Raw genomic sequence first — 20,219 nt, 5'->3', positions numbered from 1 at the left:
CTCCTTATACTAGTTCACTGTCTCTCTCTCTCTGCCATCAATCATGTGAAAGTGAAACCTAAAAGCCCGTCGCAGTAAACCCGAAAGAACATTATAAATGCTCAAAGTGACTATGTATGATGTGACCACTATCAGCCTAGTAACATGGTGAACGGACTACTGCTCCGTAACAACTGAACTGTTCCCGAACTTGTCCGATGATAAACAAGAGTAGAATAATGGGTAGTAGTCTTAAAGTAGTCTTACCTTCCTTTTTTAAGGCATTGAGAAAAGACTTCATGTTCCCTGCTGGTTAATCCGCTCGGCGTCCCGTCATACTACATCATATATATTATATCAAATCTATATATATATATATATATATATAGATATTATATCAGATATCAGCCTGCGTATCACCGGACACATCAACGGCTTTCTTTATTCTGTTACTAAAACGCTCGAGCGACTCGACCCCAGCGGCGCGGAGCGCGGGAAGGGCTGCATCCCCGCGTGCACCGCGGCGCTCTAACTGCACACCTTCAGCGCGAGGACCACCGCACGGCAACGCCCCCTCCGCCCCGAGCCAACGCACGGCCACGCCCCTTCCGCCTCTAGCCTCTCCCCCTCTACACGCTGTCTTCGTTACGTCATAAAACCCTTGAAAGATATGCAACATAAAGCCTCACATTAATACCTAAAGCTGAGGTGTAGAGACGTTTTGAAGCATAACTCTCAGATTAATGTTCATTTTAAGGACTCAAGCGTTTCATCCTTAAGTGTTCATCTTACGGGAGTCAAGCATTTCTCACAGTTGTTTGTCACATGGCACAAACATCTGTCCATGCCTCTGACAGACAGGGGCCCTCATGTCTCTATAACAGATAGGGGCCCTCATGTCTCTGGTGTTAAAGACAGGGGCCCTCATGTCTCTATTACAGACAGGTGCCCTCATGTCTCTGTTACAGACAGGGACCCTCATGTGTCTGGTGTTACAGACAGGGGCCCTCATGTCTCTGACAGACGGGGGCCCTCATGTCTCTGACAGACAGGGGCCCTCATGTCTCTGTTACAGACAGGGGCCCTCATGTCTCTGACAGACAGGGGCCCTCATGTCTCTGTTACAGACAGGGGCCCTCATGTCTCTATTACAGACAGGTGCCCTCATGTCTCTGTTACAGACAGGGGCCCTCATGTCTCTGGTGTTAAAGACAGGGGCCCTCATGTCTCTGACAGACAGGGGCCCTCATGTCTCTGGTGTTAAAGACAGGGGCCCTCATGTCTCTGACAGACAGGGACCCTCATGTCTCTGTTACAGACAGGGGCCCTCTTGTCTCTGAAAGACAGGGGCCCTCATGTCTCTGTTACAGGCAGGGGCCCTCATGTCTCTGTTACAGACAGGGGCCCTCATGTCTCTGACAGACAGGGGCCCTCATGTCTCTGTTACAGACAGGGGCCCTCATGTCTCTGACAGACAGGGGCCCTCATGTCTCTGTTACAGACAGGGGCCCTCATGTCTCTATTACAGACAGGTGCCCTCATGTCTCTGTTACAGACAGGGGCCCTCATGTCTCTGGTGTTAAAGACAGGGGCCCTCATGTCTCTGACAGACAGGGGCCCTCATGTCTCTGGTGTTAAAGACAGGGGCCCTCATGTCTCTGACAGACAGGGACCCTCATGTCTCTGTTACAGACAGGGGCCCTCTTGTCTCTGAAAGACAGGGGCCCTCATGTCTCTGTTACAGGCAGGGGCCCTCATGTCTCTGTTACAGACAGGGGCCCTCATGTCTCTGACAGACAGGGGCCCTCATGTCTCTGTTACAGACAGGGGCCCTCATGTCTCTGACAGACAGGGGCCCTCATGTCTCCGCTACAGACAGGGGCCCTCTTGTCTCTGAAAGACAGGGGCCCTCATGTCTCTGACAGACAGGGGCCCTCATGTCTCCGCTACAGACAGGGGCCCTCATGTCTCTGTTACAGACAGGGGCCCTCATGTCTCTGACAGACAGGGGCCCTCATGTCTCTGTTACAGACAGGGGCCCTCATGTCTCTGACAGACAGGGGCCCTCATGTCTCTGTTACAGACAGGGGCCCTCATGTCTCCGCTACAGACAGGGGCCCTCATGTCTCTGTTACAGACAGGGGCCCTCATGTCTCTGGTGTTACAGGCAGGGGCCCTCATGTCTCTGACAGACGGGGGCCCTCATGTCTCTATTACAGACAGGGGCCCTCATGTCTCTGTTACAGACAGGGGCCCTCATGTCTCTGACAGATGGGGGCCCTCATGTCTCTGTTACAGACAGGGGCCCTCATGTCTCTGAAAGACAGGGGCCCTCATGTCTCTGACAGACAGGGGCCCTCATGTCTCTGTTACAGACAGGGGCCCTCATGTCTCTGGTGTTAAAGACAGGGGCCCTCATGTCTCTGACAGACGGGGGCCCTCATGTCTCTGACAGACAGGGGCCCTCATGTCTCTGTTACAGACAGGGACCCTCATGTCTCTGTTACAGACAGGGGCCCTCATGTCTCTGACAGACAGGGGCCCTCATGTCTCTGACAGACAGCGGCCCTCATGTCTCTGACAGACAGGGGCCCTCATGTCTCTGTTACAGACAGGGGCCCTCTTGTCTCTGACAGACGGGGGCCCTCATGTCTCTATTACAGACAGGGGCCCTCATGTCTCTGGTGTTAAAGACAGGGGCCCTCATGTCTCTGTTACAGACAGGGGCCCTCATGTCTCTGTTACAGACAGGGGCCCTCATGTCTGTGGTGTTACAGACAGGGGCCCTCATGTCTCTGTTACCGACAGGGGCCCTTATGTCTCTGTTACAGACAGGGTCCCTTATGTCTCCGCTACAGACAGGGGCCCTCATGTCTGTGTCTCAGACAGGGGCCCTCATGGCCTGGGAATGGGTGAATAATGAAGGCCGATGCAGCAGATGGCGACATGCAGCATGTGTTGTCATAAACTATGTAAAGCAGCTCTAGATCCCCTATAGGAGTTTCCATAAAGAAGGACCAGTAAGATTCCTTCCATTAACATTGACAGCGTGGCCTTGTTGCAATTGAGAAAGAAAATAACATAAACAATGAAAATATGAATGGTATTTTCCAAGTATAGAATACATAGTATTTTAATAAAGACACTGAATAAATAATGACTTTAAACTCTATCCATATACAGACAAAAGCAGAGCAATCCACAGCAACACACACACACACACACACACACACACACACACACACACACACCGTACACACACACACACACACACACACACACACACACACGCACACAGAAAATATAAATTAATCTGCCAAGAAACAATCACTGCATTTACATGCAAATATGACCATTTGACTTTATTTTAATTTTCATGTGTTGGACAGTGATGTAGTCCACTACCTACAAATAGAAACCAATCTCTATTATGTTCCATATGAAACCACAGGGACTGTTATTGCATTCCATTTATAGGAGGAACAGTGATAGCTTCACCAGATTGGGGAGCATTCAAACAAGTAGGGCTTACATTTCAACCTTTACCGGTCATAGCTACCATCGCGCACAACCAGTAACACAGCCATATCAAACATGGATGCTGACATACTATCACTGTCACATTATGCCTCTTTGATAATGATTCATGTGGAAATAAGAATGTGACATCTCAACAAAAAATAACCTGCAAAGCTAAAATAAATCCCCAACAAATAAAAAATAAGACACTCAGTTTGGGAATAGATCATTTTTCTTGGGGACTTGGAAAGAATTCAATACGACAAAAGAAACATATGGGCTATACAACGTGTACGGATTCTGAATATGGCCTGTATTAGAGCCTCAGGACTTTAGAACAACACATTATAGTCATATTCTACTGGTTCATTTCAATTGACTTAGTATTTCGTTAGAGTGGTTAAAACATTATTCTAACGTGCTTCCAGGTCTGAGAATGTTTAATAATCAAGCCTTCCCCGGGTCTCCGCTGATAATGTCGTACAGAATGACAGAACGTTCACGTGCCGTTGCTAAGATGCAGAACCCTTTCACTCCTGTTTTAATTATGTGTTTGAGGGTGAGTATAAATGGGAGAGAGACAGAAGGAAGAGGGAGAGAGACAGAGGAAGACGGAGAGAGACAGAGGGAAGAGGGAGAGAGACAGAGGAAGACGGAGAGAGACAGAATAGAGAGGAAAAAATAGAAAGAGAATCAAATCATACACAGACATGAACAGCGTGCCCAGGCCCTTTGCCTTCTACTGTCTGGCTCTTTCTCCCAGATCCTCTCCACCATAAGTAGAGAAGAAAGGCTGAACTAAACCAGTGGTAGGGTTAGGCTAGGCTAGGCTAAGCTAGGCTCGATAAAGCCCAGAATCCAAAAACATGGGGCAGAATGTGATCCTGGCAGAGAGGTGTCTGGATGTATGCACTGATCCTCTCACCTCAATAAGCTGCTCCTGACCCTCTAGCTAAAGAATGCATCGTTTGAATGGACTACATTTCCCAGCGTGTCAAACCACATCAGGACATGTAGCTGGAGTTGCTTCTAGGCTGTGCTAATCAGAGCGAAACAATGATCAATGCTCAACTGAGAGTTTTGTGGACTGCACGGAATCCACCAGGGAATCCACAACTCATCCGTTCAACCATTCATCCACCCGTTTATCCAGGGTCATGACAGCTTAGGGAATGCTATATCTTGCCCCCCCCCACACACACACAAACACACACACATTTAAGTATTGCAGTGCAGACGTGCTTCAGTAGAAATGTAACATAATAGACATACATACTATACTTATCATATACTTTGTTAGGATCTTACTAACCCTATCTACCACAGTCATATATTGTGGACCGTAAATACTAGTGTGATTAAGGGTCTTTCTCTGAGCAGGATCCAAATCTAGGCCGATATATGGCTCTTTATGAGTTCCATCTCATCGTCTTCTAGTCTACTACTAGACTTTCAACAGATTCTGCAAAATGAAACCAATTGTCTGCATTTCATTATAGCGCTCCCTAGTGGCAGAATGACACAGAGCTTTCTGTTCACCCTTGGAGCCGGGTGGCATCACAGACACAGCAGGAGCCAGCAGTCCAAAGTGTCCCTAAAATGGGGTCGTGATTCTTGGCATATTTGCAGAACTGAAAGAGGCCAGCCTTGGGGCAGTCAGTTCTTCGCCTCTCCAAATCATTAAAAAGTTACAAACAGCAAACTTGTAAGACTTAAGTCCTTAATTGGTGAAATTGTGTTGATTTAGACCATCCACTATTGAGTATGCCAAATATTACATTTTTACTGCAAACCTCTTTTGGGAATCTTGGTTAACTTTTGTACACAAAGACTTGTTTTAAAAGGAGTGTCTAAATATATCCCATCCAACACCTCACATTGACACGTCTTCTGGTGTACAACAGCAGAACTGTTACATAATTAGAGAAGGCAGGGAGACAAAGGAAAGAGAGGGAGAGAGAGACATGTATAAAGACACATGGTTCGTGTTGCTCTGGCCCCACAGATCATCTGCTGTCAGCACCACAACAGTTTGAAGGGAATGGGCTTAGAAAGGTTGTCTTCATGTTATGTTGAGCTATGTGTGTGTCTGTGTGTGTGGGTGTGCATGTGTGCGTGTGTGTGTGTGTGTGTGTGTGTGTGTGTGTGTGCCTTTGGGTGTGTGTGTGTGTGTGTGTGTGTGTGTGTGTGTGTGCGTTTGGGTGTGTGTGTGTGTGTGTGTCTGTGTGTGTGGGTGTGCATGTGTGCGTGTGTGTGTGTGGTGTGTGTGTGTGTGTGCCTTTGTGTGTGTGTGTGTGTGTGTGTGTGCGTTTGGGTCTGTGCAAATTCGTGTGTGTCTCCCTGCTCTGCTGTACTGAACCACAGTGGTTAAGGTTAGAGGGTTAGAATAGTTAGGGTTAGAGGGTTAGAATAGTTAGTAGTTAGGGTTAGAGGGTTATAATAGTTAGTAGTTAGGGTTAGAGGGTTAGAATAGTAAGGGTTAGAGGGTTAGAATAGTTAGTAGTTAGGGTTAGAGGGGTTAGCGGGAGAGAGGAGGGGGAGAGGAGGGAGAGAGGACAGTCAGATGTCGGCCGTGGGAACGTGACGGAGAGGACATAATCCCACAATGCCGTTTGATTTGTCCCGTGTCAGCGCGCACGGAGCCTCCAGTCAGCGAGGTCGTCGAGGGGAAGGACGGCAGCGGAGGAGGGATTACATTTTACAGATGAGATTAGATTAGATAAGATTTCTTTATCTCCTCATTTAGTTCTCTGTCCAGACCTCGAGCCGTACCTCATCTCTCTGTTTGATGAGCTTATATGTTTTGTTCTTCTCTTCTCATCTCGTCGAAGGCTTATCCACGACACGGATATCAACTCACTCTGTTACTCTCTCTCTCCCTCCCTCTCCCTACATATATGGATTATATATATATATTAGGGCTGTCAAATTAACGCGTTCATTTCGATTAATTAATCACAGAAAAAAATAACGCGTTAAAAAAATTAACGCAGATTAATCGCACTTGTATATGCCCTTTGACCCGGTGCGTCATTTGCGTTGAAACAAAATGGAGGCAAACGAGAAGACGCTGCTCGTTCCCGTGAACGAAAAGTTCAAGTTTAAACTCCCAGACGGAACTGTAGATAGGAACACCGTTATCTGCAATCTCTGTAGTAAGGAATTTTCCTATCACCGGAGTTCATCAACCCTTAAATATCACCTCAACGCAAAACGTTTGGTAGCAAGCTGGCAGGTACGAGCTGCCACCGCCCCTGAAGCTGGCGCTAGCAGCCAGCCTCGTCAAGCCACACTCGACTGAGATGCATTGAAATTTGAGTGAGATGGAAATGTTATTAATTTGATCTTAAAATGCACCGTATGTTAATGAAAGACATGTTTTAAATAAAAGAGGCATTGAATTTTAAAGTCTATTATGTCTATTATTAATTGAATCACTCATCTGCCATAATTTACTTGAATTCAATTATTTTTAAATACTTTCTTGGAAAAATGTAAGTATGCAATTAATTTAGATTAATTAATCACAGAGCCTGTAATTAATTCGATTTTTTTTTTAATCGCTTGACAGCCCTAATATATATATATTAGGGGTGTAATGATACACGTATTTGTACCGAACCATCACGGTACAGGCACTTTGGTCTGGTAACAGAGGTGGACTTCGGTGTGTAAATGTGGCGTACGTAGCGTTAATATGGCGAATGTAAAGGCTTGTTTTGTGATGCGGAATTTAAAACTATAGTCGGAGTTCCCCCCGGACTGTTAGCCAAAGTATACTACTCCGACTCCGTAACCACGGAGACCCCTCAGCAGCTCTCCGTCGGGATGGCGGATACGCAATGCAATTCGCTGGCCGATCGATCTTATATGTTGACTACAAACCATGTAAGCAGTGTTGTAAATAAACTTCCAAAGCTTTTCAAATCTAATTTGGTGTTTTATTGGTCCTTAAGGTGCAAAGTAAACAATGTACAAAGTAAATAAGGTGCAAAGTCAAACCGGAGAATTGATTCCGGAAATGATTTTGTTAGAGGACCAATCACAGCCCTTACCGTCTATGTTGCGTCGACCAATAGGTCCATGGCGTCAACGGATAGTTAAAAAATATTGGATGCGCACGAAAGCTATGGAGAGGGTCTCTGACAGGCTCTTCGGCCAAGGAGAGGGCTCTCCGTGTCTACGTACATCACTTTAACATGCACACGCATTTGAAAAGGCACCATCCAGGTGTTACTATCACCGTTGCTATGAAAAAAAAAACGAGTTGTGCAAACCCAGCTCACGACACTATTTCAACAACCCCTGTCTGGGAATTCAGAAATGCAAATGCCATAACCAAGTTTAGTGGTGTTTTCATTGCTGCTGATCTACGGCCATTCTCCGTTGTTGACAAACTATGAACCGTACCGTCCTGTACCGTACCGTGACCTCAAAACCGAGGTATGTACTGAACCATGACTTTTGTGTACCGTTACACCCCTAATATATATATATATATATATATATATATATATATATATATATATATATATATATATATATATATATATATAATCACCAACTAATGAATCAAAGCAACAACTAACTGATTGCTGATAACAGAAAACTGATAACTGATAAATGATAACTGATACAAGATGTTCCTCAGAGCCCATGAGCACAGCCATGTTGACCTAGGATCCAGACCTCCTATCTCCCAGGACCCAGACATCCTACCTCCCAGTCGCTGGACTGGGTGTCTCCTCTCAGCTCTACAGGAAGGCAAGCATGGCTCTGGGCAACAGAAGAGGAGGTACTCACCTACGTCTGTCTCTTTGTGGTTCTTCACAAGCTCAGCCAGCTCAAAGTTCCCAGCGATGATCGCCACCTTGTGGTTGGGAGGAGAGATGAGAGGGATCAAGGGGAGGGGGGAGGCAAGAGAGAGACCATAACGTGAGCTCTCTATCACCACAAGCTCTTCAATGCTTAGTGAAACCCCACTGATATTAGGAACTTAAATCATTTTAAGCTCTGTGCTTGATAGAGCATAACTCAGACAATTTGCACGTAAGGCCTCAAACGTTCAATTGACATGACTCTCAGGTCCTTATTGTACCCCCAGGAGGTTAGGGTTAGGGTTTGCCCTAACCCTATACAACATTAGCCCTAACCCTAACCCCGTTGGTCAGCCATTACAAGCCCTTTCAAAATGAGGTGGTGATAGACAGGTGGGAGAGTCCACCCATATATATGATGGCTGGATCAGCATACCGGTTGGTTTAGTCCACTGAATGGCAGCCTGATGGATCCCTCCTTAACCTGGGTGGACACTCCCATATGTGATGCCACTGTCGGGCAGTTTGTGAAATGGCTTGTAATGGCGGGACAGTATATACAGTAGTATATACAGAGTAAATACAGTACAGTATATCTGAATATGAATCAGGTCGCTCCATTAATCATTTCCATCCCACTGATACTTTGGTTTGGTTTCCTTCTTGATGAAACCAGAAAAACAAACCAAGAATAGCAACGAGCATCACAAGCTGTGATCTTGTAGCGGTGTGTCAGTGTTGGGGATGAGAGCATCCTTCAGAGTTAGGGAGGGTGCACACACTGGGGGCCCCCACCTCCCTGAGGGCCCCCACCTCACTGAGGGCCCCCACCTCACTGAGGGCCCCCACCTCCCTGAGGGCCCCCACCTCCCTGAGGGCTATAGTGGAGATAGAGGAGCCTCCATCAAGCTGCTCTCTAGTGGAGATAGAGGAGAGGAGCCTTCATCAAACTGCTCTCTAGTGGAGTTAGAGGAGCCTTCATCAAGCTGCTCTCTAGTGGAGATAGACGAGCCTTCATCAAGCTGCTCTCTAGTGGAGATAGAGGAGCCTTCATCAAGCTGCTCTCTAGTGGAGATAGAGGAGCCTTCATCAAGCTGCTCTCTAGTGGAGATAGAGGAGCCTTCATCAAGCTGCTCTCTAGTGGAGATAGAGGAGCCTTCATCAAACTGCTCTCTAGTGGAGATAGAGGAGCCTTCATCAAGCTGCTCTCTAGTGGAGATAGAGAGGCCTTCATCAAACTGCTCTCTAGTGGAGATAGAGGAGCCTTCATCAAGCTGCTCTCTAGTGGAGATAGAGAGGCCTTCATCAAGCTGCTCTGTAGTGGAGATAGAGGAGCCTTCATCAAGCTGCTCTCTAGTGGAGATAGAGAGGCCTTCATCAAACTGCTCTTAAGCAGAGAGAGGCGTAGCTGCAGCCGTAACATTCAGGAGCTGTTGTGCTCTGTGTCTGTGTCTGTGTTCCTGTTCTGTGGCTGAAGGTTTACCTCCGGAGGGTTTTGTATGTTCACCCCAAAGTCCTCCACAGCCCCTAACTCTAACCCATAACAGCCTTGTACCTTGTACCGAGGCCTAGTACCTTGGCTTCGCTTACCTTGCTCCATGTTGTTGTATCACGCATTAATGCTTTAGACTTCAAAATGATGTTTCCTCAAATGGGACTGAGTAAATTACTATTTCAATGAGCAAAAAAAAATATAAAGACTATATTTCATCACACAATAAGACTGTTTCATCACACAATAAGACTAATTAATCACACAATGAGACTATTTCATCACATGTTGAGACTATTTCATCACACAATGAGACTGTTTCATCACACAATGAGACTAATTAATCACAATGACACTATTTCATCACACGTTGAGACTATTTCATCTCACAATGAGACTGTTTCATCTCACAATGAGACTATTTCATATAGCACTAGTGCAGTGAAAATGCTCCATCTCCGTCTTTCTCAATCCTTTCCCTTTCCCAGTAAGCCCCGCCCATGTTGGCGCCCGCATGTGGCTGAGATCTCACTTTCACCCTTTCATTTTCATCCACCCCCTACACACACTCTTTTTTGCTTGACTACGCAACCTCAGTTGTCATGGAAACACATGGTAACAAATAGTTGTGCAACACATGGTTGTGTGACTCAAAGATGAGGAGGAGGAGGGGTTGTGGATGGTTGGGGGTGGGGGGGGGTAGCATGTGGTGCTGGTAGGGTTAGAAGAGCTTCAAGACTGCTGGGGGGACGCAGCCAATCACAGGGGGGGAGAGGAGACGGTGGGCGTCATGGAGACTAAGGAGGGGGAAGATAGAGAGGGAGAAGGGTGGAGAGGGAGAGGGAGGAGAGAGAGGAGGAGGAGAGGGAGGAGAGGGAGGAGAGGGAGAGGGAGGAGAGGGAGAGAGAGGAAAGGGAGAGGGGGGAGAGGGAGAGAGAGGAGAGGGAGAGGGAGGGAGAGAGAGGAGGAGGAGAGGGAGGAGAGGGAGGAGAGGGAGAGGGAGGAGAGGGAGGAGAGGGAGAGAGAGGAGAGGGAGAGGGGGGAGAGGGAGAGAGAGAGGGGGGAGAGGGAGGAGAGGGAGAGAGAGGAGAGGGGGGAGAGGGAGAGAGAGAGGGGGGAGAGGGAGGAGAGGGAGAGAGAGGAGAGGGGGGAGAGGGAGAGGGAGGGAAAGAGAGGAGGAGGAGAGGGAGGAGAGGGAGGAGAGGGAGAGGGAGGAGAGGGAGAGAGAGGAAAGGGAGAGGGGGGAGAGGGAGAGAGAGGAGAGGGAGAGGGGGGAGAGGGAGGAGAGGGAGGAGAGGGAGGAGAGGAAGGAGAGGGAGAGGGAGGAGAGGGAGGAGAGGAAGGAGAGGGAGGAGAGGAAGGAGAGGGAGGAGAGGGAGAGGGGGAGAGGGAGGAGAGGGAGGAGAGGGAGAGGGAGGAGAGGGAGGGAGAGGGAGGAGAGAGAGGAGGAGAGGGAGGAGAGGGAGGGGGGGAGGAGAGAGAGGAGGAGAGGGAGGAGAGGGAGAGGGGGGAGAGGGAGGAGAGGGAGGGAGAGGGAGGAGAGGGAGGAGAGGGAGGAGAGGGAGAGGGGGGAGAGGGAGGAGAGGAAGGAGAGGGAGGAGAGGAAGGAGAGGGAGGAGAGGGAGGAGAGGAAGGAGAGGGAGGAGAGGGAGAGGGGGAGAGGGAGGAGAGGGAGGAGAGGGAGGAGAGGGAGGGAGAGGGAGGAGATATAGCTATTTTATTTAAAGATAAAGGTATATCTGTAGCTAGATAGATGAAGATAAATATAGACATAAGTAACTGTAAAAACACCTGTATCTCCTTTCCTTCCAGTTTATTGATTCTACAAGATCAGAATCAATTCACCATATCAGTGGAGACTGACATGAACAAGAAGCGTTCATAAAGAGCTTCAGCCAATCAGGGAGGTCCTCCTCCGAGGGCCCCAGAGCTCTCAAAGGGCCCCTAATCACAGGGTAGTCGTCTCTCACTCCACTGGAGAGGATTATAGGTCCTCTGAGCAGCAGAGGGAGAGGACTGGCTGGTGTGTAGATGAGTCTACACTCAACCATCACCCCAATATCCAGACCACGGCTCCAACCCTAACCCTAACCCTAACCTAACCCTAACCCTTACTCCTGAGAGGAGGAGGGCAGAGGACACAGAGAGGGGGGGTTGAGGAGGAGATGGACCCAAAGACTTAATCAAATAAAAACACGCTCAAACACACACACGCACGCACGCACACACACACACACACACACACACACACACACACACACACACACACACACACACACACACACACACACACACACACACACACACACACACACACACACACATGCACACACACTCTGTGTGTGTGTGTGTATATAGTATATATGTATGTATGTGTTTATATATATGGATATATGTTTATATATGTATATATAAATATATATATATCTGTGTATATCTGCAGCTCTGCTAACTAAGGGAACCCTCCAATGAGGCCGTTGGGCTGAGGACCCTGCAGGTGACCGCGCCCCTCCACAGCTCTCTACTGCCAGGCTTTAACCCGCATGGTCACACAGATAAAGAACACACACACCACACGTACACACTCGAACGCACACGCACCCACGCATAACCTAGTGAAACATGTATGCAGAAAACACGCACACAAACGACCCATGCACTCACACATACGCACACACACACTTCTACTATTTTGTAATTGAATTATTACTATTTAGATTTATTAGCCATTCAAAGAGACACACAGAAACTACACACACAAAGTCAAACAGAAAGATACACACGACAGAGGCTCCATGCCCACCATCAGAAGGACCAGTACTGGCCCATATGTCACTGTGATGATGTTCCTGTGGTCTGCTATAACGTCCTCAGACCTGTGACGGCTCTTTAGCCACACCAAACGAGATGAGGGGAGAAGGCTGAACTCAACTTTAAGGAAAACTATTTGATTCAACAGATTGTGTACAATCATCTGAAATGACTTCTGAACTCCAGATGGAAGCTGTTGCTCTGTTGATTGTTGTTTACCTGGAAGGGGTTCTGGCTGTTGTAGTTTGTTGTGTTGTTTACCTGGAAGGGGTTCTGGCTGTTGTAGTTTGTTGTGTTGTTTACCTGGAAGGGGTTCTGGCTGTTGTAGTTTGTTGTGTTGTTTACCTGGAAGGGGTTCTGGCTGTTGTAGTTCTTCTCCTCCTTATCAGCTCCGCGGGCCAGCAGCACTCGGGCGCAGTTATCCTTCAGAAAACAAAACAAATACAAATAAAAACTCTTGAGCGCCGAAGTGGCAGCAGCTTCACCGACCGCTCATCTGGAAACAGCAAGACTCTCTTCCTCTTCATCTCCTCACACATTGATCAACACTCAGGGACACACAGGGAGGACGACACAACAGAGACAACCTTAAGCTAAACACTGTGGGTCCTCTGCACAGGAAGAGAGAGAGAGAGAGAGAGAGAGAGAGAGAGAGAGAGAGAGAGAGAGAGAGAGAGAAAGAGACAGAGAGAGAGAAGAGAGAGAGAGAGAGAGAGAGAGAGAGAGAGAGAGAGACACACAGAAAGGAAGAGAGATTGAGAGAGAGTGGCGATGGGCAGAACGAGAGTTAAAGATAGATAAATATAGAGTGTTAGGGAGGAAGAGAGAGAGAGAAAAGCAGAGGAATTGAGAGTGCTGAGGGGTTTGAATCTACTGCACAGATCGCCCACAAAGCGCTCTATCGCGCATGCACCAGGAGCTGTTAGATCAACACGAAGGAACGACCTGCAGGAGACACACACACACACACACACACACACACACACACACACACACACACACACAACCACACACACACACACACACACACACACACAACCAGACACACACACACACACCCACATACACAACCAGACACACACACACCACATGCACAACCATGCACAACCAAACACACACACACACACACACACACACACACACACACAACCACACACACAACCAAACACACCCAAACACACACAAACACTACACACACACACCCAAACACACACACACACACACACACACACACACACAACCAGACACACACACACACACTACACACAGACAACCAGACACACTCACACACCACACACACAACCATGCAAAACCAAACACGCACACACACACACACACACACACACACAGACACACAGACACACACACACACTACACACACACACACACAAACACACACAAAGAAGCTTGTCGCAAAATGTTCTTTCACCTTAAATATTCATCGTATTCCGGGTGCTCTCCATTCTGAATAAAGTAACACCACACATTGGTAAGTCTGGAGCTGGAGCACCTGAACAACAGTCTGTGGACCGTTTGATGAACCTCCTGATCTCAGGGGGCTGAATGCTAAACACTATGAGTGGGGGTACTAACCCCCCCTCCTGAGGGGAGGGGTGCCATATACTGTATCTTAAAGGCCTGACCCAAAGGAGTCAGATGGCTAGGGTTGGCTAGACCTAACCCTCGACCTAACCCTAGACCTAACCCTCGACCTAACCCTAACCCTAACCCTAGACCTAACCCTCGACCTAACCCTCGACCTAACCCTCGACCTAACCCTCGACCTAACCCTAGACCTAACCCTAACCCTCGACCTAACCCTCGACCTAACCCTCGACCTAACCCTCGACCTAACCCTAGACCTAACCCTCGACCTAACGCTAACCTTAACCCTAGACTTAACCCTAGACCTAACCCTAGACCTAACCCTAGACCTAACCCTCGACCTAACGCTAACCTTAACCCTAGACCTAACCCTAGACCTAACCCTAGACCTAACCCTCGACCTAACCCTCGACCTAACCCTAACCCTCGACCTAACCCTCAACTTAACCCTCGACCTAACCCTAACCCTCGACCTAACCCTCGACTTAACCCTAACCCTCGACCTAACCCTAGACCTAACCCTCGACCTAACCCTAACCCTCGACCTAACCCTAGACCTAACCCTCGACCTAACCCTAGACCTAACCCTAAGCCTAGACCTAACCCTCGACCTAACCCTAACCCTCGACCTAACCCTAACCCTCGACCTAACCCTAGACCTAACCCTCGACCTAACCCTAACCCTCGACCTAACCCTAGACCTAACCCTCGACCTAACCCTCGACCTAACCCTCGACCTAACCCTCGACCTTACCCTAGACCTAACCCTAGCCCTTAGGGTGAGGGCTAGGGTTAAGACACTGGCAGATGTTTATATGTTTGTATATGTGTGTGCGTGCATGCGTGTGTGTGTGTGTGTGTGTGTGTGTGTGCGCGTGCGTGCGTGTGTGTGTCTGTGTGTCTCACCTGGTTGTACAGGGCACTGATGTGCAGAGCCGTGTTTCCGGAGGCGTTCTGGGCGCTCATATCTGCTCCGTAGAACAGCAGATGTTCCAGGTGCTGCACGTGGCCATGGCGACAAGCCTGAAAACACACACACACACACACACACACACACACACACACACACAAACACACACATACAGAAAAGCAAATACAGGTTATTAACTTTGTCCCTTTGGTGCGATTCGGTTGATATATTTACTGTCGGCTCGAATATTGACTGCAGTAAGAGGATCGTACCACTAGAGGTCATTACACTACAAAATAAAGTCGTAATCCGTTTTTTAACCGCAACAATACATATAAATGGGATTAAATATATATTTTTGAATTTCTCCTCGGTGTGACGACCAGCCGTCATGTGCTGCTGTTCACCTAGCTGAGTGATCATGTCTCCAGGCAGAAGAGCTTCTCCAGGCCTCCAGGGACACAGTAAGCAACCGCCGAAGAGGATGATGGCTGATGCACACGCACACATACGTTTGTGTGGTGTGTGTGTGTGTGTGTATGCCTTTGTATGTGTCGTGTGTTTGCGTGTTTTGATTGTGCATATGTTTGGTGTGGCTGTGTATATTTGAGGTGTATATGTGCATCAAATACGTGTGTGTGCTTGCATCATATGTGTTTGTGCGTGCCAGTCTGTGTGTGTGCGTGCATCATGTGTGTGTCCGTGCGTGCATCATATATGTGTGTGTGCGTGCACCATCTTTGTTCGATTGCGTGCATCATATGTGTGTGTGTGCGTGCATCATATATGTTTGAGTGCGTGCATCATATCTGTGTTTGTGCGTGCATCATGTTTGAGTGTGCGTTCATCATATGTGTGTGTGTGTGCATGCATCGTGTGTGTGTGTGTGTGCGTGTACCGCGTGTGTGTGTGTGTGTGCGTGTACCATGTGTGTGTGTGTGTGCATCATATGTGTGTGTGTGGGTGCATCATATGTGTGTGTGTGTGTGCATGGTGTGTGTGTGTGTGTGCATGGCGTGTGTGTGTGCATGGCGTGTGTGTGTGCATGGTGTGTGTGTGTACCTGGTGTAGCTCCGCCCAGCCGTTCTCGTCCCTGCAGCCCACGGCGGCGCGGTGCAGCAGCAGCAGCTCACAGCAGCCCGGGTCGCCCCCCGCGACCACGCTGTGGTACAGGGGGGTCAGGCCACGCCCGTCCTTGTAGTCCGGAGACGCCCCCAGCTCCAGCAGGGTCTTGGGAGGGGGGGGAGTGATGGACAGGGCTGAGTCTCCTCCTCAGGCGACCGCAACGAACGGAGACGCCGCGGCCCGGTCGGGGCGGAGGGAGGCTGTGTGTGCGCTCGTGTGTTTGTGTGTGTTTGTGTGTGCGTGTACCTCCAGGGTGCAGGGCCGCCGGGCGCAGGCCGCCTTGTGGAGCGCCGTCAGCCCGTCTCGGGCCCTGAAGTCCAGGTGAGCGCCGCCGTTCTTCAGCACCTTCATCACCTCCGTCACCTTCATCACCTCCGTCACGTCGCCCAGGTGGGCGGCCAGTGTCAGGGGGGTCTCTGAGGGGTCAGGTCAGAGGTCATGAGGGCTATGGGGGCAGTCACAGGTCAGAGGTCATGAGGTCACACTAAGGGTACATTATCAGGGTACATTAAACCAGGGTACATTATCAGGGTACATTAAACCAGGGTACATTATCAGGGTACATTCAACCAGGGGTACATGTAACCAGGGTACATTAAACCAGGGTTCATTAAACCAGGGTACATTAAACCAGGGTACATTATCAGGGTACATTAAACCAGGGTACATTATCAGGGTACATTAAACCAGGGTACATTATCAGGGTACATTCAACCAGGGGTACATGTAACCAGGGTACATTAAACCAGGGTTCATTAAACCAGGGTACATTAAACCAGGAGTACATTATCAGGGTACATTGTACCAGGGTATATTATCAGGGTACATTCAACCAGGGTACATTAAACCAGGGTACATTATCAGGGTACATTCAACAAGGGTACATTAAACCAGGGGTACATTAAACCAGGGGTACATTAAACCAGGGTACATTAAACCAGGGTACATTAAACCAGGAGTACATTATCAGGGTACATTGTACCAGGGTACATTAAACCAGGGTACATTATCAGGGTACATTAAACCAGGGTACATTATCAGGGTACATTAAACCAGGGTACATTATCAGGGTACATTAAACCAGGGTACATTAAACCAGGGGTACATTAAATTCATCCATTCATCACCCTATCAGCTCACTCCCAAAAAGAGTGAGACATTCCTACTGCTACTACTACTAGTGATTGTCTCCTCCACTGACAAAACCCCACATCTGAGTTTACCATTCCAATCTCACATTGGACAAGAGCAAGGAAACAATGTGTATTCTTATTAGGGGGAGAGAGGAGAGAGAGAGAGAGAGAGAGAGAGAGAGAGAGAGAAAGAGAGAGAGAGAGAGAGAGAGAGAGAGAGGAGAGAGAAAGAGAGAAAGAGAGAGAGAGAGAGAGAGAGAGAGAAAGAGAGAAAGAGAGAGAGAGAGAAACCCAAAGACTTCAATCAAAATAAATAGCCCTTATGGTAGTTGTGTTAATAAAATGTCCCTTGTGCATGAGGGTCTGTTTGACTCTGTGTTTTAACAGTTCTAGAAGAACTCAACCCTGTTTAACGGGGTCCTATTCTCACCCAACGCCTTAAATCATCTCAAACCCCGGCTCCCAGACCCATTAAGAGGGCTAGGGGTCTGGGATACTCAGCCTCATCTCCTGGGTAACCCACCTTGAACCCTAGACTCCACCTTTAACCCTGGGTCACTGTCCCCCTAGACTCCACCTTTAACCCTGGACTCCACCTTTAACCCTGGGTCACTGTCCCCCTAGACTCCACCTTTAACCCTGGACTCCACCTTTAACCCTGGGTCACTGTCCCCCTAGACTCCACCTTTAACCCTGGGTCACTGTCCCCCTAGACTCCACCTTTAACCCTGGACTCCACCTTTAACCCTGGGTCACTGTCCCCCTAGACTCCACCTTTAACCCTGGACTCCACCTTTAACCCTGGGTCACTGTCCCCCTAGACTCCACCTTTAACCCTGGACTCCACCTTTAACCCTGGGTCACTGTCCCCCTAGACTCCACCTTTAACCCTGGACTCCACCTTTAACCCTGGGTCACTGTCCCCCTAGACTCCACCTTTAACCCTGGACTCCACCTTTAACCCTGGGTCACTGTCCCCCTAGACTCCACCTTAACCCTGGACTCCACCTTTAACCCTGGGTCACTGTCCCCCTAGACTCCACCTTTAACCCTGGGTCAATCTCCCTCTGGACCCCACCTTTATCAACATCTCTATATCTATAGATCTAGATCTAGAGATGTTCCCTAACCAAAGCATGAGTGGCTCTGTCCTGTCCACCCTCTCTCTCTGTGTGTGTTGTCAGAGTTCTGCCAATCAGGGCGTGTGTTTGTGTTAGTGTGTGTATATGTTTGTGTGAATATGTTTATGTGTATATGATTTGCACTTGCGTTTGCGTTTGTGTGGGTGTGCCTGTGTGTGTGTGTGTGTAATGGGGGAGGGGGGGGTTCACCTCCGCTGTGGGGGTCCTGGTAGTTGGGGTCCAGCCCTCTCTCCAGCAGTCTGGACACTTTGTCCACCTGCTGGTTCTGGATCAGCTCCAAGAACTTCCTCAGGTTGGCCTGCACAACAACAACAACCACAATAACATCAACAATAACCAACACAACAACAACAAAAACATCAACAACAACAACCACCACAATAACATCAACCAATCACAACAACGACAACATCAACAATAACCAATGCAACAACAACATCCACAACAACAACAACAACAACAACAACAACATTAACACCAACTTCAATCAACAACAACAACAACAACATATCCAACACGACAACATCAACAACAACCAACACGACAATGTCAACAACAACATAAACAACAACATCAACCATCCAGAGCAAGAGCTCATTACTCCTTAATTAAGGGGAATCAGAGCTCATCACTCGTTCATTAAGGGGAATCAGAGCTCTTCACTCCTTCATTTAGGGGAGCTCATCACTCCTTCAATAAGGGGAGCCAGAGCTCATTACTCCTTCATTAAGGGGAGCTCATCACTCCTTCATTAAGGGGAACCAGAGCTCATCACTCCTTCATTAAGGGGAGCTCATCATTCCTTCATTAAGGGGAGCCAGAGCTCATCACTCCTTCAATAAGGGGAGCCAGAGCTCATCACTCTTTCATTAAGGGGAGTTCATCAGTCTTTCATTAAGGGGAACCAGAGCTCACCACTCCTTCATTAAGGGGAGCTCATCACTCCTTCATTAAGGGGAGCCAAAGCTCATCACTCCTTTATTAAGGGGAGTTCATCAGTCTTTCATTAAGGGGAACCAGAGCTCATCACTCCTTCATTAAGGGGAGCTCATCACTCCTTGATTAAGGGGAGCCAAAGCTCATCACTCCTTCATTAAGAGGAGCCAGAGCTCATCACTCCTTCATTAAGGGGAGCTCATCACTCCTTCATTAAGGGGAATCAGAGCTCATCACTCATTCATTAAGGGAAACAGAGCTCATCACCCCTTCATTAAGGGAAATTCATCACTTGTTCATTAAGGGAACTAGAACACATCACTCTTTCATTAAGGGGAACCAGAGCTCATCACTCCTTCATTAAGAGGAGCTCATCACTCCTTCATTAAGGGGAACCAGAGCTCTTAATCCTTCATTAAGGGGAGCTCATCACTCTTTCATTAAGGGGAACCAGAGCTCATCACTCCTTCATTAAGAGGAGCTCATCACTCTTTCATTAAGGGGAACCAGAGCTCATCACTCCTTCATTAAGAGGAGCTCATCACTCCTTCATTAAGGGGAACCAGAGCTCTTAATCCTTCATTAAGGGGAGCTCATCACTCTTTCATTAAGGGGAACCAGAGATCATTACTCCTTCATTAAGGGGAGCTCATCACTCTTTCATTAAGGGGAACCAGAGCTCATCACTCCTTCATTAAGGGCCCAGATAGGGGAGCCTTACTCTGATTGGCCGCTTTAACGTGTTGTGAT

At 48.2% G+C, this 20,219-nt stretch overlaps 1 protein-coding gene across 1 annotated transcript in view; it reads right to left on the bottom strand.

Moving 5' to 3' along the window:
* LOC307075591 (SH3 and multiple ankyrin repeat domains protein 2-like) overlaps nt 1-20,219 on the bottom strand; it is a gene marked incomplete at its 3' end in the record, with an annotated part of 106,304 nt that overhangs the window by 73,224 nt on the left and 12,861 nt on the right. Inside the window, exons 4-9 of the mRNA XM_079736232.1 lie at nt 18,723-18,831; nt 16,505-16,674; nt 16,196-16,363; nt 15,130-15,246; nt 12,964-13,041; nt 8,302-8,368 (exon numbers count right to left, since the gene is read on the bottom strand). Coding sequence (XP_079592358.1) covers nt 8,302-8,368; nt 12,964-13,041; nt 15,130-15,246; nt 16,196-16,363; nt 16,505-16,674; nt 18,723-18,831 — 709 coding nt within the window. The remainder of the gene's footprint in view (nt 1-8,301; nt 8,369-12,963; nt 13,042-15,129; nt 15,247-16,195; nt 16,364-16,504; nt 16,675-18,722; nt 18,832-20,219) is intronic.

Source organism: Pollachius pollachius (genome assembly GCF_949987615.1).
Source record: "Pollachius pollachius genome assembly, chromosome: 5".
NCBI lineage: Eukaryota > Metazoa > Chordata > Actinopteri > Gadiformes > Gadidae > Pollachius > Pollachius pollachius.
This window is presented reverse-complemented; position numbering and strand designations above follow the sequence as displayed.